Source organism: Diceros bicornis, chromosome 37 (genome assembly GCF_020826845.1).
Source record: "Diceros bicornis minor isolate mBicDic1 chromosome 37, mDicBic1.mat.cur, whole genome shotgun sequence".
NCBI classification, from domain to species: Eukaryota; Metazoa; Chordata; class Mammalia; order Perissodactyla; family Rhinocerotidae; genus Diceros; species Diceros bicornis.
In genome coordinates this window covers 9398119-9418036 of record NC_080776.1, presented here as the reverse complement: position 1 = coordinate 9418036, position 19918 = coordinate 9398119, and the positions used below count along the sequence as shown (strand labels likewise).

General features: G+C 45.3%; 1 protein-coding gene across 5 annotated transcripts in view; it reads left to right on the top strand.

Moving 5' to 3' along the window:
• Positions 1-19470, top strand: part of NHEJ1 (non-homologous end joining factor 1) — a 77064-nt gene extending 57594 nt beyond the window's left edge. For 4 of the 5 annotated variants that reach the window (XM_058533030.1, XM_058533028.1, XM_058533032.1 and 1 more), the window contains exons 6-8: positions 17447-17564; positions 18357-18475; positions 18963-19470. In XM_058533030.1, the coding sequence (XP_058389013.1) occupies positions 17447-17564; positions 18357-18475; positions 18963-19037 (312 nt within the window). In that variant the 3' untranslated portion in view covers positions 19038-19470. The remainder of the gene's footprint in view (positions 1-17446; positions 17565-18356; positions 18476-18962) is intronic. The other variant, XM_058533033.1, reaches the window with a different exon arrangement.
• The last annotated feature ends 448 nt before the right edge of the window (positions 19471-19918 follow it).

The following is a 19918-nucleotide window of genomic DNA, read 5'->3' as shown; positions in this document are numbered from 1 at the left end:
TTATCAGCAGGTGTTCAGATGCCCTGTAACCAGAGCCTAGATTTGGTTCTTGCTTCATCCCCTCACCTGGAGATGAACCCTGGAGAAGCTGTTCCATTCCCAAGGGTCAGCCTGGTGTCAGGGCCGCCAGTCCTCGCCTCCTAAGTGAGCCTGAGGATAGGGGTGTAGCAAACTCAGTGGAAATCTTGAATCCATAGGATTATGGCTTCCTGCAAGGAAGTGGGAGCATATCAGTGAGGAAATGTGATATTAGGTAACCAGGGCCTTCTCTCCTCCTCAGTGAAACCTAGATCCAAAAGAGTGTGAGATGTGCTGCACCTAGAAATGATCTGGACATTTCAGAGAACCTGGCTGTAGCCAGGAGAGAGGACAAGATCTGCAGAAATCCCGGGCTGAGGGACGAGAAGTCTCAGGAAGGAGCTTTTGGCCTCAAACCTGATCACATCCTTTTAGGAAAATTTCCTCCTCATCAGGCCTGTCTCCACTCCTTTTCAGATTCACACCTCTCTCTTTCTCCAGCCCTCTTCTCCACCACCCACCCTCACCTCCCCGTAGTGCAACCACACTCCTCTTCTGAGTTGAGGTCTGACTTGAAGTGTATCTTTTAACTTCCACTTTTTCCTCCCTGTACTCCATCTTTTTCTGGTATCTCTTTAATGCCTTGTTAGGCCTGCTGAATTTTCCCTAGGCACTGGATTTTAGAGTCATCGTTGGACAATTTTAGGTCACATCCCTCCATTGCCATCCCAGCCATGGGTTAGGCAGGGGCCATGTTGTGAATGAGGATTTTGAGTTAAACTGGTGGCAGATAACTCAGGCCTCCTTGACTTTCTGGAAAGTGACTTCGTGTCCAGAATTTTTTTTTCTAGAACCTCAAACTCCTTGGAATCCTTGCCTTTCTTTGTGTGTTTGTGTGTGTGTGTGTGTGTGTGCGCGCGCGCGCGCGTGCGTATGTGTGTGAGGAAGATAAGCCCTGAGCTAACATCCATGCCAATCCTCTTCTTTTTGCTAAGGAAGACCGGCTCTGAGCTAACATCTATTGCCAATCCTCCTCCTTTTTTTCCCTTTTTCTCCCCAAAGCTCCCGTAGATAGTTGTATGTCATAGTTGCAAATCCTTCTAGTTGCTGTATGTGGGACGCCGCCTCAGCATGGCCCAACAAGCCGTAGGTTGGTGCGTGCCGGGGATCTGAACCCGGGCCGCCAGTAACAGAGCATGCGCACCCAACTGCCAAGCCACGGGGCCGGCCCCTCCTTGCCCTTCTTTAAACTCGGAGTCCAGGGGGACCAGGCATTGGTACAGGTCTGGAGCACACGTCCCTCAGTGGACTTGCTGTGCTTGGACTGTGGTATCACTGCGGATGTTGTGTTAAATAATTTTCACTTTTTCCATGTGGCTGTTTGATTTGATTTGGTTTTCACTGTGTCTTTAAAAATATTTTTACTATAAAATATTTAACACATACAAAAGAAAATATATGACATATATATTAGATATAAAGGATAATAAAGCAAACACTATGTCCCCACCGCTCACTGCATTTTCGAACAGTTAACAGTAATATTCAGTCCCTGTCCCTCTCTTCTCCTTTCCTGCGGGCCCTCCGTGGGATTAGAAACAGTGGGAAGCCCAGCTGGAGAAGCCTTGTTCCCTTCTCCACACAAGTGGCCCCAGGCCTACGTCTGTGTGGTGGGAGCTGAGGCATTGCCCATCTGTGTCGCTTCTGTAACAGGAAAGCTGGTCGGGACCCCGTTTATCACCCTCAGTCCCCCACCCCCAATAAAATAGAGTATCTGTTTAAGACTCATTTTCCGAGCGGACCTCTGACAGCTTTGGTTTCTTCTGCCATTTATATCTCCCTCTGGCCCTTGCCCTCCCTTAACCTAGAGATCTGCAGTGCTTCAGATAGTACTAGGACTTCATTGATTTCTCTTCCTGCTCCTACAACCTCAATATCTAGAGATAAACTGCCCAGGTTTGCTGCCTGGTTTGGCCACGTAGGCAGAGGAAAGGCCACTTTCCCTCCTCCCCTGAGGCATTTGACATTATTAGTATCTTCTACAGCAGAAATCAGCAGCTGTGGGCTTTACAGAATTAAGATTATACATACTCTGAACTATTAAGGAATTATAATCCGGTAAGATGTTAATATACATAATATAAACACGTCTCAATAAGCTCATTTGTTTAAAGTATTATCTCAGCAATTAACTGTAAGGAAGAAAATCCCCTCAATTAGCTTAAGTAAAAAGGGAATTGACTGAAAAGGCACGGGGAAATCTCTCAGTGCCCAATTTCAGGACGCCTAAGGAGGCCTCACAGGAATGGAAAGGTAGCTTCTTTCTCTGGAATCAAGATCGCTCATGGCTGCCCCTCACGGCCCACCCGCAGGCTAGTTTGTTTCTGCTCCTGCAGACTCTTGACTGATATGTGGCTTTGGCTCGCCTTGTCGCTACCTCTGACTAGCTCTTCGCAGCCTCTCTAACTAAGCATCCACTGTTATCCAATGAGAGTCTTTACAGGAGGCGTTTTTACCCTGAGGTCCATGGATCCCTTGAGAATCCATGCTTAGAATTCAGGGTTTCATGAATTGGATGGGGGAAAAATTGCATCTTTATTTTCATTAACCTGTAACTGAAATTTAGCATTTCCTTCTATTGTAAATGTAAACAAAACCCACATGGCATTAGCAGGATCTGTGACTTTGTCACCAATAGAAATCACAGGTATTTTCATATCATTTTTTAGTTGCTGCAGATATCATGAAATAGTTTATGCTCATCACTACTTGAAATTATGGTAATTATTAAACCCGCTACTAGATCTTCTACTTTATGTGTTAATAAAGAAGCACATATATTATTATATTACACCTTTGGTATTTTTTAATATTTGAATAATGACATTTTAATTAATTGGTTTCTTTTGTAATCTGATATATTTTATTTTATGCATTTAAAAAGGATTCCTAGCCTTCACCAGACTGCAGAGGAGTCCATGGCACACAGAAAAAGCTAAGAACCCATGCTTTATGGCTTTTGGGTCACATACCTGATAGAGAGAATCTGACTAGTCTAGGAATTGAGTTCTCTTGGGTTAGGTGTCCACCATTGGTCTAATTAGCTGGATCCGGGGTATCAGGATCCCATAGTACAGATTTGACCCCCTCGTCTTACCCTTTTAAGGGGGGCTGTGGGTGAATAGGACATGCTTCCAAAGAAGGGAGCTTAACTGCACTGGCCGCCTTAATTTACCTTGTAGTCATTTGTTTTTGATGCAGAGAACAGTTTTCTTCCACAGTCATGTTGTACCATCCATCTAGAAAATATGTGCTGTTGATCATCAGAGGAACCAGGCAGTAGAGTGTGGACAGATGAATCTGAATCCAGAAGGAGCCCTACTGATGCTACTAGGTAGCATCGTGTTAGTGTGGTAAGAAAACACAGTTAGTGATTGGAATAATAGCAAAGTTTTGATGTTGAGTGAAAAAAAATGTATTCCTTCCCCCATCCCCCAGGATCATGGATCCTGGGAGATCCACCCTTTCCATACTCATTTTCTCCAAATTATAGGTTGTTCCACGTTGAACCTGTCAGGGATGGGCTCAGTGTATTCATCTAGGATATGCGAAGTCCCCACACCAGGACAACATGAAATTTACCACCTGCTCCAAGTGGGGCAGGGAGATTAATGCTGAGGACATGCGTTCTTCTAACCTGGGGCTGAGTTAGGAATGTGAGTGCAGAGATTTCCAGAGAATCTCACTTTTCTGGGACAATTTCACACAGATTTCGCTGCAAAACATCATTCCCCACATGACACTGTTTCTCCAGCTTTCCTACAGTCGCATCATTAATTCTGACAGATCTGGCAGCAGCAATATGGGCTGGGGGCTGTTAGTTGGCTGGTTCCTATGGATTTCCCTCCTGTTTTCAACTCAACGTGCTGTCCTGATTTAATGGGCTTACCTTTAGCCCAGCCCCACCCTCCAGATCCACCCTGAGCCATTGCTTCTGTTTGCCTCTTAGTCTAGTGCACATTAAGGGCAGGGAGTTTGGGGCGGGGCTGTGAAAACCCAAACAAGGATGAAAATGCCTGCCTGCTTCCTGCTGTTCTCTCAAAGCAGGCTGTGCATAGACCTGTATCATAGAACTGGACATATTTTGCCAAACCCATAATCATTCATTTATTTCTTTGGACCTAGAACAATCTGGCTGAGAGAATGTGCCAAGTGATTCTTGAATGAATAAATATATTTGTTTCTACGGCTTCAGACTTTTTTCCTGATTCTGCTTTCAGGACATACAAAGCATGCATACACACACACACATAAATGCATACATACAAACATACATGCATACCCTGTTCATTTAATAAAGAATTTGAAGCAGCTTTTTGAATAATCCTTTAAATTTTATTGTTTCCCAGTCCTGGAAAGCAGTGTTCCCTCAGCCTATCCCAGACAGTTGCAGTAGATATATTTATTGGAGTCTAATTCAGCATCCCTAGACCTCAGGCTGGCTTTAGCAGGAAGCAGCCTTTGGGATGAAGTCAGTCTCAATGGCAGAGAAGCTCAGACTATGGGAAGCAGTCATCTGAGAATCTCAGGGCACTGAATTTGAAGGGTGCTGAGGGCTCAGCACTTCCAGGTCTAGTTATTCCTTCTCTGTGGGACCTAGGGAGACTCTTGCCTCCCTATCCCTACCTCCCACCCCATCCCTCATCCCAGCCAGTATATCCCTTGCCTGATACCAACTGTTCTTGCTCTTAGAATGCTGTTATATAGCTTTAGAAGGAAAGAACTTGCAGAAATGGCTCTGAGGTTGTGCTGTTTGCCCCTCGCTTCAAATCTCCTGGGCTGTGAGCATGGGAATCCAGGACTGTAAAAGGAAGAACTGAGAAGTTCCCAGGGTTCTAGCCTCTTGCTCTTTGGACTCAGTGAGAGATTGGCCGCCAAGGGCTCGTATCTAACTGGGCTGGTCAGAAGACGGTCCTCAGTCAGGATTGGGATAAACTTCTATCCCGAAGCTCTGCAGCAGATAGAGACTATAAACTCCATGAGGGCAGTGGCCATGTCTGTTCCCCAAGCCGAATACCCAGCGCATTCTTCAGAGCCTGGCACATAGTAGATACTCAGTAAATATCTGCTGAATGAACCTGAACTGTAGGAGCTTACAGCCTAGTGGGGGAGATAGGAAACAAGTAAACAAATAAATAATTGAACATTATTGTAATTGTTTTGAGGAAAAAGAATAGAGTGCTCTAAGAGCAAATACTTTAGGTGATATGGTCAGGGGGGCAGAAGTGGTGACATTTAAACTGAGATCTGAAAGATGAGGAGGAACCAGCCACTTGAAGAGTAGGGGGAAATACAGGAGATGCCCCTAAGCCCCTGCCGGTTAGTAGTAATGCTGAGGAGGAAGTCTGCATGCCTATTGTCTAGACTCTTGTAGGCTGTTTGTCGAAAAAAGAGGGTCTACTGTTGATTCACGGTTAGTCTGGTCGCCGCTGCCCCCACTCCACCCGCTCCTTCCATATCCAGCTTTGTTTTGTAATGCCTTAGACCTAGTGTTGCTGACGGGCAATCAAAGGCTCCAGTGTGTGCCCGGCTGTGAAGAACAATGGTTTGTTTCTGTGTCTCACTCCCCAACCAGACTACGAGCTCCTTGAAGGCAGTGACCTCTGTCTTATTCTTAGGACACAGCACGCTCTCTGGCACACTCAATGATTTTGTTTAATGATTGAATTAATAATAGCAGTTAATATTTATTGAGTGCTTTCTATGTGCCAGGCAGCGTAGTGAGCATGTCACATGCATTATCTCATTTAATCCTCATAATAACTCTTTAATGCAAGTAGTAGTACTATTCCTCTTATACAGTTGGAAAAACTAAGGCTTAGAAAGATAAAGTAATGGACTTGGGATTTGAGGGTAAGCAATTCAGATCTACAGCCCATGCTGTCTTGCCAAATTAAAGTGTGTCTCTGGTTGCCTTCAAGTGGCTGAGATTGCTTGAAACTCTCAAGGGAATGAAATTAATATGTTACATACATTATCTCATTTAACAATTCTCACAAGAACCCTCATTGATAGGAATTAGTTTATTAATTTTATAGAGAGAAAATGGAGGCTCAAAGAGATTGTCACTTGGCCAACATCATAAGGCAAATATGTGGTGGACTTGTTTTCAAAGCTAGGCCCGTGTGATTCCAGATCCCGTGCTCTGTCCCCATTATATGCTAACTCCATTCACTCAGTCGCTAGGCAGGAATCTGCTGCACTGGCTGTGTTCAAGTCCCTTAAATGTTGTCCAGGCCTGTTGGGAGCCTGAGAGTCTATTCCTAAAAGAGGGAACTGAGTGGAGAACAGGCAGAGGAGAGTGGGAGAATAGAGACTATCTTTTTTTTAAATCCTTTTTAAAAATTGAGACATAATTCACATACCATTACATTTACCAAAAAGTATACACCAAAAGTGTACAATCCAGTGGTTTTACAATATTCACTAGATTATGCAACCATAAGTACTATCTAATTCCAGAACCTTTTCATCACCCCAAAAAGAAACCCTGTACCCGTTTACAGTCATTCTGCATTCCCCCTTCCCCCAGCTCTTGAAAATCACTAATCTACTTTCTGTCTCTGTGTGGATTTGCCTATTCTGAATATTTCATACAAATGGAATCATACAGTATGTGGTCTTTTGTGTCTGGCTTCTTGCACTTAGCATTATGTTTTCAAGGTTCATCCACTGAAGCAAGATTCAGTACTTTATTCCTTTTTGTGGCAGAATAAATAATATGCCATTATATGGATATACACCATTTTGTTTATCCATTCATCAGTTGATGGACAGTTGGGTTGTTTCCACTTTTGAGTTATTATCAACAATGCTGCTATGAACATTCGTGTACAAGTTTTTGTGTGAATATATGTTTTCAATTCTCTTGGGTATAAAACGAGGAGAGCAATTGTTGGATCATATAGTAACTCTACATTTAACTTTTTGAGGAACTGCGAAATTGTTTTTCATAGTGGTTTATCTTTTATCAATAAACTTTTAAAATCAAAGTATAAGATGCAAATAGAAAAGAGCCCATATCATAAGTATACAACTTGAAGAATTATTACAAAATGAACATAGCCGCATAATCACTCAAATCAAGAACAAGAAAATTTCCAGTACTTTAGTACCTAATACCTCCAAAGGGTAACCACCATCCTGACTTCTAATATGATAGATTAATTTTGCCTGTTTAATAAATTTATTAATTAATTTTGCCTTCATATAAATGGAATCATATGGTATATACTTTTTTGTGTCTGACTTCTTTCATGCAACAAAATGTTTATGAAATTCATCCATGTTGTTGTGTATAGCAGTACTTTGTTAATTTTATTTCTGTATAAAACTTCATTGTAAGACTATACCACAATCGATCTATGCATTTGTGTTGGATATATACATAGACGTGGAATGGTTGCTTCAGAGTTATGCATATGCTTAGACTTAGTAGATAGATACTGCCAAACAGTTTTCCAAAGTGGCTGTATTGATTATACTCATACAAGCAGTGTAGGAGAGTTCTGGTTATACCACATCCTTGTCAGCACTTGTAATGTCTGCCTTTTTCTTTTTAGCCATTATAGGGAATATATAGTGTTATCTTATTGTGGTTTGAACTTCCCTAATGACTAATGAGGTTCTGGTCGTTTGGATATGACTGAGCCTTTTGTCAGTTTTCTGTTGGGTTATTTGTGTTTTTCGTATTGATTTTTAAGTGTTCTTCATATATTCTGGAAACGAGTCCTTTGTTGGTTATATATATTGCAAATATTTTCTCCCACTATATAACTTGCTTTTTTGCTTTCGTAATTGTATCTTCTGATGAACAGAAGTTCCTAATTTTAATGTAGTTCAATTTATCAATCTTTTCCTTTATGATTTGTGTCCTGTTAAGAAATCTTTACCTACCTAAGGTCACGAAGATCAGGCCCCTATCACGAGAGTGTGTCTGTGTGTGTATACATGTGTGGAGGGGGGGTATCACCCTACAGAATAAGACTTCGCAGGGTGGAGAGCACACTGTGTCACCCTACAGGGAGCAGGCGGCAGGCGGGGTAGGGGCAGGGAACCCATGAGATCACAGCTGCCACAGGCTGTGTTCCCAGCTGTCAAGCGTGTAATCTGGAGTGAAAGAGAATCCCTTTGGTGGTAGAGGTCCACAGAGAATACTACTGGGCCCTCTAAATCACCTCTCTGCTCTGCAGACCCAGCTGACTGTCCTCTCTTCTCCACTAAAACAGAAAAAAAAAAAATGAAATACGCACTCGTGCGCAGTGCTCGTGGCACAGGGCAGGGATCGAGGGCTTTCGGAGCCAGATGCCTGCCTTAGAGCTCTGATTTTCTTTTGGTTATTAAGCCTGATGCTTTTTTCTTTCTGATTTCTACCACACTGTTTCATTTCCATTTGGGACAAGGATGGAGAGACGGCTGGATTTGAGAGAGGTGCTTAACTGTCCTTCAGACTGGTTGTCCCCCTGCTAGGCTGGTCGGAGCCCCCTGCCTGAGCCAGAGCTGACAGGAGCTGCTTGTTCTTCCTGGAGAAGGAGTGGGAGCAGAGAACAGAAGGATTGAGGGTTGCTACTGCCCTTTCTGAGGGGCTCTGAGGATTCGTCCCCCCCAGGAAACCACTTTCGTCCCCCCAGCCCCTTGGTTGCTTGTTAGTCGCTCTCCAGACTAGAAAGCCACGGTTTGTCCTGGGGCTGGGTGGGGCTTCGGGGACAGTTTAGGCTCTGGCCTCCAAGGGGGCGGGGGTGGGTATGGAGCGAGCAGAGGGTCACAGCTTAGGCTGTACCATTCGCTTGTCACCTTGAGAAGTTCCACCTTGTCTAGCAAAACCTCCTTTCAGAGGCAGCCACCACAAAGGGCTCTTATGAGAGCAGCGGCCCCTGCCCCCACCTTCACTTCCACTCCCTTTACCATTATTTTTCTTTTGGGGCAGAGCTGAGGGGCCTTCCTGCTATGACTTTGAGGGCCTGTACTTATTTTAAAAGGAGATTTAGAGTCTAGAGCCTCCCCATACCAGAGATTCACTTTTCTGATTTTCTAGTACCATTGGAAGATGCTCAGGGGGTTAAGTAAGGCGTAAGGCTTTCCTTCTCTGGAGGGAGTTTTGTCTTTTCCCGCTATCAGCCTCTAGGGCTATTTGGAGATTTAAGAAAGGAGGTGAGAGCTAGCTTTTAGTACGACTAGACATCAGAACAGGGACCAGCCTCCTTCTGGGGAGGGGGAGAGAGAAATGTATGTCTCACTGGGTGATTCTAAGAGGCATTACAGTGTGGAGGTTCCAGTGTATGTTCTGGAGTCCGACTTCCTGAGTCTTCTTCCCCATCCTGCTACTTTCTAGCTGTGGCCTTGGTCAAGTTACTTAACCTCTCTGAGCCTTTGTTTTCTCATATACAGAATGAGAATGACTTTAGTGCCTAGCTGATAGAGATTAATTGAGAAAATACATTAAAATGCTTAGCCTTGTACCTAGTACTTCCATAGTATTCCAAAATGTTAATCTAATGTTATGCTAGCCTTGTTTGGATGTCTCTTTATAATCTTCCCATCTCCCTTGTCTTCTGACTGTGCAGTTCAGGGACCTAGCTAGGCCTCAAGCAGAACCAGAAAATTCTGAATAATATAAGTAGAACTGGACTTTATCTCAAATTGTTTTGAACTCTGCACCTATCTTATCTCCAGAGTATTTCCAGCACGTAAGAGAGAGCGAACCAGCAAAATTATCCATTTTGAAGGGCAGCCACGAAGAAAGTGATTTAGTGATTTGACTAGATTGCATACCTGCATGCTCCATGAATGTCAGGATGTAAGGGTGCTTGCATTCTCCCACCCTGTTTTAAAAGGGAGGAAGGACGAGACGGACTAGAATTAATTTGCAAGGTCCCAAACACAAGATTAAGTTCAAGCTTCTCTGTGTTTTTCCCCTAGCAGAGCGCAGCGCTGAGGGGTGGGTGCTCAGGAGCCAGAGGCTGACGGGAGAGCTTGCTGAGGTCAGCAGCGGCAGGGCAGAGTGGTCAAGGTGGGCCTTGTGCGGCACAGACCCAAACAAAGCTAAACCAGACCAAACACAGGAGCGTGCGAGCTGTCTCGTCAACTTCACACGCGATCTTCAAGGGCAGCGTGCCTCGTAGACTTGGGGTACTGTGTTCTCTCCCACATCACCAAGGTTTGTGATCAGTGAACTGAGAACTGGAGGAGTGTTCTGTGAGGAACAAAGCAGAGGGACCCCGCAGGGTTGGACTTTGCTTAAAACTCAGACACAGCTCGTCCAAGTGAGCCGCTGTGGAAAAATCTGAAGTGAGGAGAAGGGAGAGTGAGCTGGTTGTCTTTTTAAAACCGGGACATCACCACCATATCTCTTTTCTGTCTAGTCACATTTTTTCTCTCAGGTTCTGAAGAAACTGTGCAAGTAATCCCATCAAGAGCCATTTGGCTGTTAACTATTTGGATGACATACCTGCAGATCATGTTTCTCGACTTTCCACATAGCCTTTATTGAGTGTATCTTACTTTAAAATGGAAATGGCATGGCAGAGCCTCTTGCACAAGCCACATTAGGGAGCAGGAAATGGTGGCGAGAAAATTCCTGGTTGAAGTGTTGTTGGACAAGTGGGCTATGTGAAATACTCGTGCTAAAATTTTTTGAGGAGCAAGCTGTTTGTGCTTTGTGTGTTTCTGGAGAGGGTAGCTTTTCACTCCATCATTATATCCACCCCCCCAAAGAAGGCTGAGGTGAATGAAAGTGAAAGCTTGGCCTCTTGGGTGGGTCCTGAACATTGGGAGAGTAAAGGAGATCTTTGAGAAGCAGCAAGAGCCGTTTTGGGGGAGGTAAGGAGACATAATCTGTCATGAGCAGTAAACCTGCACAGATATTACCTCGTGTGATCCTTCTGCAGTCTCATAAAAGTAGGTATTGGTCTCCTCATTTTCCTGATGAGGGAACAGCACTGAAAGAGATTAGTAACATAGCCGCCAACTGGCAAAGCTAGGCTTGAAAGCCAGGACCTTCGGATACAAAAGCCATGAGGTCTTGGTTCTTACCAAAGACTGAGGAGGGGGCCATGTGGTGATGGTGGAACTGCCCACAGGGTACCAGCTAGGCTTTCTGTGACTGTTATCTCCCTGCTCTGGGCTTTGACTAGTCACTGAATAGTTAGCAGGTCACATGCTTCGGGATGCAGTGGGGGAAGGTTCATCACTGGGTCAGACCCTGGCTTCTCTGTGCACTACAGCATTAGGATGAGCCTCCTTGGCACTGGACAGGGGCCAGGCGAGAAAAGTCTCAGTGTGCCTCACAAAGGGGAGGGACAGACATTCCTGGGTACTTACTGTACCCTCTCATTTAATCCTTTCATGAACTCTATGACATAGATGTTGTTAGTCTCAGGTCCCCCCACCACTATCCACCCCTCCATCTCTCTCTCAGAATAAGACATTGATTAAGTATAATGACCTGCCCAAAGTGTCACAGCAACAAACAGAAGACCTTACGTACAAATCCAAGTCTTTGAGACTCTAAAGACAGAACTTAAAGCTTGTTTCTAGTTTTTATTTTTTTCCTAAGAATTTTTTTCCTAATTCCTGGAGAGTCTTGCTTCTTCCTCTTTGAGTGAAAAGCCACTTTTGGCTTTCTCTTTTTAAACATTGCTACTTCCCTTGGGCATTGGGTCCCCCTTTCCTTCTGACTCTCACCCGTTACTATCAAAACTGGGTCTATGTGGCGGGCCCGGGGGTCATCTCAGAGTATCTTTGATTTAGGGATTTTATTTAAGGTTTCTGGATCATCCCTGTGTAGCATCTACCTTATGCCCTAGAGTGGAATTACGCTGACTTCTCTCGCATCCTGCAGCCAATCCATCAGCAAGTCCTGTTGGCCATACCTTCAGATAGATCCAGAGTCTGATCACTTCTCATCACCTCCACTGCTACCCCTTGGCCCAAGTACCATTATCTCCCACCTGGTTGTTGTAGCAGCCTGCTAGCCGCTCTGCCCACTTCTCCTCTTGTCCTGTACTCAGAGTGATCCTTTTAAAATGTAAATCAGATCTTTTCACTCTTCTGTTTATGAGCTCTAATGGCTTCCCATCTTACAGAATAAGAGCTAATATTATCTCACAGTTTTAAATCAACACAGATACGTATGGATACCTGCCGTGCTCTTCGTCTGATATAGGGTGACCATGTAATTTGTCATCCAAACTGGGACACTTATAAGAGAGAAAGGGAGCTCTATTAACAAATAACAACAAGCATAAACTGGGACTGACCCAGGCAAACTGGGAATCTGGTCACTTGACCCAGATAGCCACATGGATCTTTCTCTCTTCCCTTTAGGGCTTTTTAAAATGTCACCCTCTCAGTGAGGCCTTCTTTGACCTCTATTTAAAAACTGCAACACATCCCTGCCCCATCCCATAAAGCCTGTGCTGATTTATTTTTTTAATGGTGTTGTCATCATCTGATAGCTATGTATTTGTTGTTGATCTCCCCTCTCTAGAATGCAAACTTCGAGAGGCAGGGGATTTTTATCTTTTGTTCAATATACTACATCCCCAGCATCTCAGTCATCCTGAGCACCACAGATGGTCAGTAAATATTTGTTGAATGGATGGATGCGGGAGGGTTCTATTTCTTGAAGAGTCTTTCTCACTAAAGTCCACTTTCCTAAACCATTTTTCTTGTTCCTCTCTCTTTATTTTTTTAACCCTGCGGTAATTTGAGACCTTAGAAGAGTTATAAGTGCTCCTACCCCTTAGAGGAGCTAATGAGGAAAATTACCATGATTTCCTAAATTGAGACTCAGGCTTCCTAGACAAGGAAGTTTGTAAACCAGCAGAGTTTACCAGATTTCAGGAGGGAGGGGAGGAATTCTTACCCTTAGGAAGTCACTCGTTGGGGGCCCTGCCCTGCGGTTGTGACACTGTGACAGTCGGTGTCAGGGCCTCAGGGCCGTGCCAGAGCCAGACCTGCTCAAGGCTGACACTGGGAGCTCCAGTTTGCTCATTTCCCCTTTTTCTTGTATTCAGTCTGTATCCTCAGCCCGTGGGCCCATATTGAGTGCGGTGAGCAGTACATCAGGGTCCAGCCTTTCCTTACCCAGGACCCTAAAGGTTTCTTTTCTGAAACAGCCTCAGAGGAAAGGAGGGATGAGATGGACATGAAGGGTCGGGGTGAGATCAGATCAGGCCTCTTATTTCTAGCTGAAAGTTCCAATTGAGATCTGTCCAACAGATCCTGTTGGGATCCGAGAGTAGGAGGGAGTCGTAGAATTTCTGGACCACTAGGAGTGAGTTTTAGACCTGAGGAAGATGGGAGTTGGCTAAGAGGGGACTTTGGGCCCCCTAGGTACCAGTAGGGGCTGCAACAGGGACAAGAAGGGAAATAAAATGCCCTGTAGGATTTCTGTAACTGGTTTTCCTAAAGCTCCTGATATGGCTGTATAGGAGGGGCCAAAATCCTAGTGAATTGGAGACAGGAGCGTAATATAGCTCTGTGGCTATTGAAAAGTCACAGTACTAGCAGTAAGTAGTGAAGAGCTACTAAAAGAGGTTACATGAATGTAGCAGGAAGCCTAAAAAGGGAAACTAGAGGAAGCTTCTGATTCCTCACTGTTGTATCAATAATAGTTTGGAGGGAAGGCAGCCTTGGCACGCAGTTTTATAGTGGAGAAAGCCACTTGGTGAAACAAAGGGAAATTCCCATGGGCATATCCATAATTCAGAAAACGAAGCTTTTTGCAATCCGGTGGGTGTGAGTTTAGCCTTCTGGTCTCGTTTCCCAGGAGATACGTCCACGTTTCACACCTTGTGCCTCAAATACTTCCACCACGTTCACAGTGTAACCTTGCAGGGCTCGGCTTGAAGCTTTTTGCAGGACGCTCAGTCAGAATTCATCTCTTTCTTCTCCTCTGTGTCGTAATACCCTGTGTTTATAACTCTGTTACAGCATAATGCTTGGGGGAAAAAAAACCCCATATATCTGCCTATCTCCCGCGTGTGAATATAAACTCTCTGAGGCAGGGGCTCTGCCTTACTTGTCTTTGTACTAGCTCAGTCCTGTTCTGAGGAAGGAAGGACGGGTGCATCCATTCACGCCACCCCCCACCCCCGCCTGTAGTGCCTGGCACATGGTAGACTCTCCATAACTTCCTTACTGAGTAGAATTGATTCTGGGTTCATCAGATGAACACATTATACAATAGACTGACCTGTCTCTTCTTCCCCTCCTCGCCCTGGGCAGTGACCCGCTTCGTGGCTGGTACACCTTGCTCCTGGCTCAGTCCTGCTTGTAGCAGAGCACTACTATTTGCTTTTCTTCATCCTGAGTCCAGCCTTCTCCCTTTGATCTCTGCCGCCCGCTGCAGCTCGCCCCGCCATTGCCTTGTGCGGGAGCTAACGTGTCTCCTTCCCAAGCTCAGGCCTCTCCACCTCTCTGCCCTAGCGTATTCTGAGGGCGACGCCCAAGCAATCAGTGATGACGGGGAACAGCTAGAACAGGAGTAAGGGTATGGCCTCTTAGCCCCCGGGAGTTCCAGGTAGGGCTACTGCCTCCTTTTCATCTGCTTACTTGTTTCTTGTCACCTGAGGGAGCTTGTTCCTGAGCTGGATGGGAATATAGTCAGATGATCTGTGATGCGAGGGGTTCAGGGCTGTGATCCTGGGAAAGGCCGTATTGCCTTTTTGATTAAAATTCTGCTGTTCAGAGAAGTAAATAGGGTGAGTGGGCCCTGGAGCCAGACTGTCTGGATTTTCATCCTGCTCAACCACTTACTAGCTGTGGCTACATCAGTAAAATGGGCTCATCCTATAGCCTGCCATGTACATTCATTCACAAATAGTTATTGAGCCTATGATGGGCCAGGTTGTTCGAGGTGTCAGGGAAATAGCAGTGAATAAGGCAAAAATGTGTTAATATGTTTCAATACTTAGAACAGTGTCTAGCACATAGTAAATATGCAGCAAGTGTACCAGTATTCTCTTCCCAGTGCTTTTCTGATAATGCTTAGGTGGGATCAGCTTTGGCAGCAGCTGTAGGACCAGATCTCTCTGAGAAGGGGAAGGCTAGAGGGTGGGCTAATACATCGGTTCCGGATTTGGACTTAGGTTCAGGACAGCACTGCCTTCAGTGGCCTTTTGTTTCTGGCACTTCTTTTGAGACTAAATACGTGAGCTGGCTAAAGATCACCCTGGGAAATTTATGAGTCTGTTTAGTTCCATAGAAAGGGCAGGAGGAGGTGACCCTGGACTGCCTAGATTCTGCCTAGGCCATTTGTACAAACAGCACAGTGCCTACCAAGCCATGTGTGGGTGACCCCAAGAGAGGCCACATCTCTTGAGCAATATGAAGGGAGGTCCTAGATTCATGAGCTGTAAGGAAGGAGAAGAGCAGCTGTTGGCCTCTTCGCTGTCAGCTCTCTGGCTGTAGAGTAGAGGACCTTCTGCTGTAGGAGGTGGCTTGGGGGTTGGAGAGCTGAAGCTAGGAAGGAGAGCGGGGTGACGTAGAAGTGTGTGGCTGAAGGTTTGCCTTCCCTGTTTCAGTTCATTCCTCGGGGAAGGCTGCTGAAGAGGGTTACGCTCCTACTGTGATTACTGGCTAGAAGGAAAGTTTGGACTCAAGGCTCCTGATTCATTGTCTATGGTTTCCAGTGAAAGTCCAAGACTGATAATGTCTTTATGGGAGTAGGGTTGGAGTAGAAATGTTTATTTCCTGGGGATCAACAAGTTTTTCAGCTCCCACCATGCTGAGGGAAAGATAACTGTATCATCTTGACTATGGTTCAGCAACTACCTCACTGATTCCCCCACCTTCTGTCTTCCATCCTTCTCCCACAGCGGGTTTTCAGAAATGAACCCCCTTATAGCCCAGAGAAAGTGCCCTTGATGAGAGATATGGGCCAATCCAGGATTCTTGGGTCGGTTCCCATGTGAGCTGCTGGCGTGAATTCCCTTGGAGACCTGCTCACTTGGCTGGGAACCATGATGATTTGCATGCATGGGGACAGATGAAGTCGTTCTGGGCCCTTTCCAAGATTCTGAAATGCAGCCAGGTTCAGGACCACTGGACACCATACTCTTTCATCTCTCTCTCTCTTTTTTTTTTTTTTGGCGAGGAAGATTAGCCCTGAGCTAACATCCGTTGCCAATCTTCCTCTTTTTGCTGAGGAAGATTGGCCCTGGGCTAACATCTGTGCCCATCTTCCTCTCTTTCATCTCATTTTTATTGCACTCTCTTTAGCCTTCAGCCGTTATTTCAACTCAGGTCAGCCGAGGATATGAAACTTGAACTAGGCAAAGCATGTAAATCCACAGTTCATTCCGTAGTGAAGGAAACAGATAAATATAGTGTGATTGTAGCAGTGTTTCTCAATATTTTTTTCATTATCACCTCCCTAAGGAACCTTTTAGGACATTTTTTCTTAATCACCCCCCCACCCCACCCAGGAAATTTTTAGTACTATAGATACACAAAAATTCTATTTATGTTTATGTATATCTGTACTTTAAAGATTTTATTTATTTATTTTTCCCCCCAAAGCCCCAGTAGATAATTGTATGTCATAGCTGCACATCCTTCTAGTTGCTATATGTGGGACGCGGCCTCAGCATGGCCGGAGAAGCGGTGCGTAGGTGCATGCCCAGGATCCGAACCCGGGCCGCCAGCAGCAGAGCGCACGCACTTAACTGCTAAGCCACAGGGCCGGCCCTGTGCTTTTACTTTAAAGAATAAGGCTTTTTTCATCCCTCAAGAACCAATTTTCACCCGCAGTGAGGGGAATATCACCCCATTGTGAGTTCATGGATTATAGTAAAGCACAGGGAGGATCACAGTAGGGAATATGAAATGTCAGGTAAGCCTCCAATGCTTTGCAAACTTTATTTCCTCCATCTCCTCTGACTGAACATCACAACTTCATAATTTTTTCTTGTCTTTCATTCCCATTTTGTTCTCTCTTCCCTATCCTGGATTTCATCTTTTTTCTCTCTTTAATGTGGAAGTTTAGGAATGAATTTAATTAAAATAGTAATCTGTACAGCTCAGGGACAATTTAGGGAAGATGATTTCCTAAAACAGTCCTCTAAGAGGTCATCCCTATGGAAGAAGAGCCTAGAGACCTCTGGCGTATTCATGGGAAAACGTAATAGACCTCAGTATTGGGAGAAATAAAGATACACGTTTGGAATTGCCTTTCAAAGGGGGATACCTCCCTAGAGGTCTTTATATTGGTCCTAACAGACTTGGATATGGATGCCCTATATTGGATCTAACTTCTGTATATGAATTCTTTTGGGGTTGATCCCAGTTCTGCCCAGTGGAATATCAAGTTCCTTTTCTCTGGCAATGCAGTGTAACCAATGACAGCATCTCCTCTCCCCTATAGAAACTACCAGAGGCATGCAGTGTTGGTGATGGGAGACCCTTTGTCATGAATCTGCAGAGTCTGTATTTGGCAGTCACCAGGCAAGAGGTCCAGGTGGGACAGAAGCATCAAGGCACTGGTGAGTAGCTCCAGGGTACGTGGTCTCCCTGAGGTTAGGGTCAGGGTCCAGGTTTGTGATGTCCAATATGGTGGCTCTAGCCACTTGTGACTGTTTAAGTTTAAATTAATAAAAATGAAATAAAATGGAAAATTCATTTCTTCATTTGCTCTAGCCACATTTCAGGTGCTCAGCAGCCACATGTGGCTAGTGGCTACCAAGTTAGACAGTGCAGGTACAGAACATTTCCATCACTGTAGAAAGTTCTATTAGACTGGTCTAGGTGCTTAGGAGAATTAGTGAGAGAACCAGGAGAAAGATTACTCTCCCTACCTGAGCCATGTCAGGAAATGTGTAGAAGAACTGTTGGCTATTTTTCGTGTGTGTGGTGAGGAAGATTGGCCATGGGCTAACATCCGTGCCCATGTTCCTCTACTTTATACGTAGGACGCCGCCACAGCATGGCTTGGTAAGTGGTGCGTAGGTCTGTGCCCGGGATCTGAACCTGCGAACCCCGGGGCCGCCACAGCGGAGCACGAGAACTTAACCACTCTGCCACCCGGCCAGCCCGTGTTGGCTATTTTGAGTCAAGGAAACTCTTGTCCTGCTTGGTCAAAGTGGGTCTGGGGACTCTTCAGACTCAGAAACAGGGTTTTCTGAAAGTCAGCTGGAAGTTGGATTTGTGGCTACTTCTGGCTATTTGTATATTAGAACCAAACCCTGGCCTTTATCAGAATGCCAAGGTAAATGCCAATGTCTTCCTGGTAAGAAGAAGACATTTATCACAATCTTCCCTTGATCTTTCTCATTCAGAAGATCCTCAGACGTCAAGCAGCGCCTCCCCGCAAAGAACAGATATCCAACTTCTGAACCAGCCCGAAGAGCTGATCTCCTCAGCACCATCCCTCCCAGCGCCTGAGAAAGAGCCCACAGTGAGTCATGAGCAGCTTCCTGGGTGGTGTTCTGACAATTGGAGGAGTCTGTGCCAATAGCCCTTAAGCCAGTGGTCCCTGAAATTGCCACCTGGTTGATGCTGCCTTAACAATATTGGGGGATACTTGTCCCAGGATACCAGGCCTCCACATTGTGGATTTCTAGATGGAGACTCATGGTTTTTCACGTCTTCCCTTGCTGTCTCCTCTCTGCAATTCTTGTGCTGAACGATGGACCTTGACTCTTTTTCTACCTTATCCCACTTCTGGTGATGGTCTGTGAGGCTGTTCCCTGGGGGAGAAGGGATGTACACATCTCCTGCACAAGTCTCACATCACATTCACTGCCTGACATAGACGTCAGAACGCCTGTGTCAGCCCCTTCAAAAAGGCCTCATCCTAACCAGAGCCACGGAAGGCAATTCCTTTCCTAACTTAAGAGGAACTGTTCAAAACCCCTATTAACTTGGGTTACTTTTTTTCCTAGGGTACTTCAGGCCCTGTGCAGAGACCTCAGCTGTCAAAGGTCAAGAGGAAGAAGCTAAGGGGGCTCTTCAGTTAACCTATTGCTGTCTCAACTGCTGAGGATGGACTTGGAGAATGATGTCACCTTGAAAGGAGCTCTGTGGCAGCAGTATCTCTGACACAGTTATATAGTCAGAGGCCCCACTGAAAGAGCAAGACAACTGAGGTTCATGTTGACAGGCACCTGGGTACCGTTAACCGAGGGAATCTTGGCTCCAACCCATTGGGCATCGGCCTTCTCTATCCAAGCGGAAGCCAGTCTCTGGGAATCCCATATTCTCCTCTTTTTTGATGGAGGTTCTCTAGACACAGGACCCTACCATGGACTTTAGGAATACAGGGCAAGTCAGCAAAAAGGCACAACATGCTTAGGAAGCCTTGTCTACCTCTCTCAAGAGTCCCTAGCCATCCCAGGGGCTCCTCAGAGACCCACCTCTTTCTTTAGCATGGAATAAAAACCACTCACATTCCCTTGCTTTTGAGAGCACTTATTCTGTGGAACACGTAAGCCACTTGACTTTACTGGGTTCCACCCCGTTGTGGTCTCTGGATGAAGTCTAGGCCCTCAGTCCAATCCTTCAGCTTCTTCTTATGGTCCTCTGCGGTGGCCTGTGCTAAGCCTCCATCTGGGGCTTGATCTTGAAAACTCTCTCCATGGTGGGCACAGGGCAGAACAGATGGCTGCTGCTCTCCTTTGCCAACTTGATGTAGGTTTTTTGTTCTGTTTCCAAGGCATAGACAATAGGTTAGACCACAATATGGGACTGAAATTATGAAGAGCTCCAAGCACTAGGATCAAGGTAGTTTCCCACTGGAGTGGGAGAAAAAGGAATTTTACTTTCCCATCCTTCCCTCCACTTCAAATAACATGGTAACTAGAAGAACCGGGAAAGGTGGGATGACAGGGAACAAGAAATG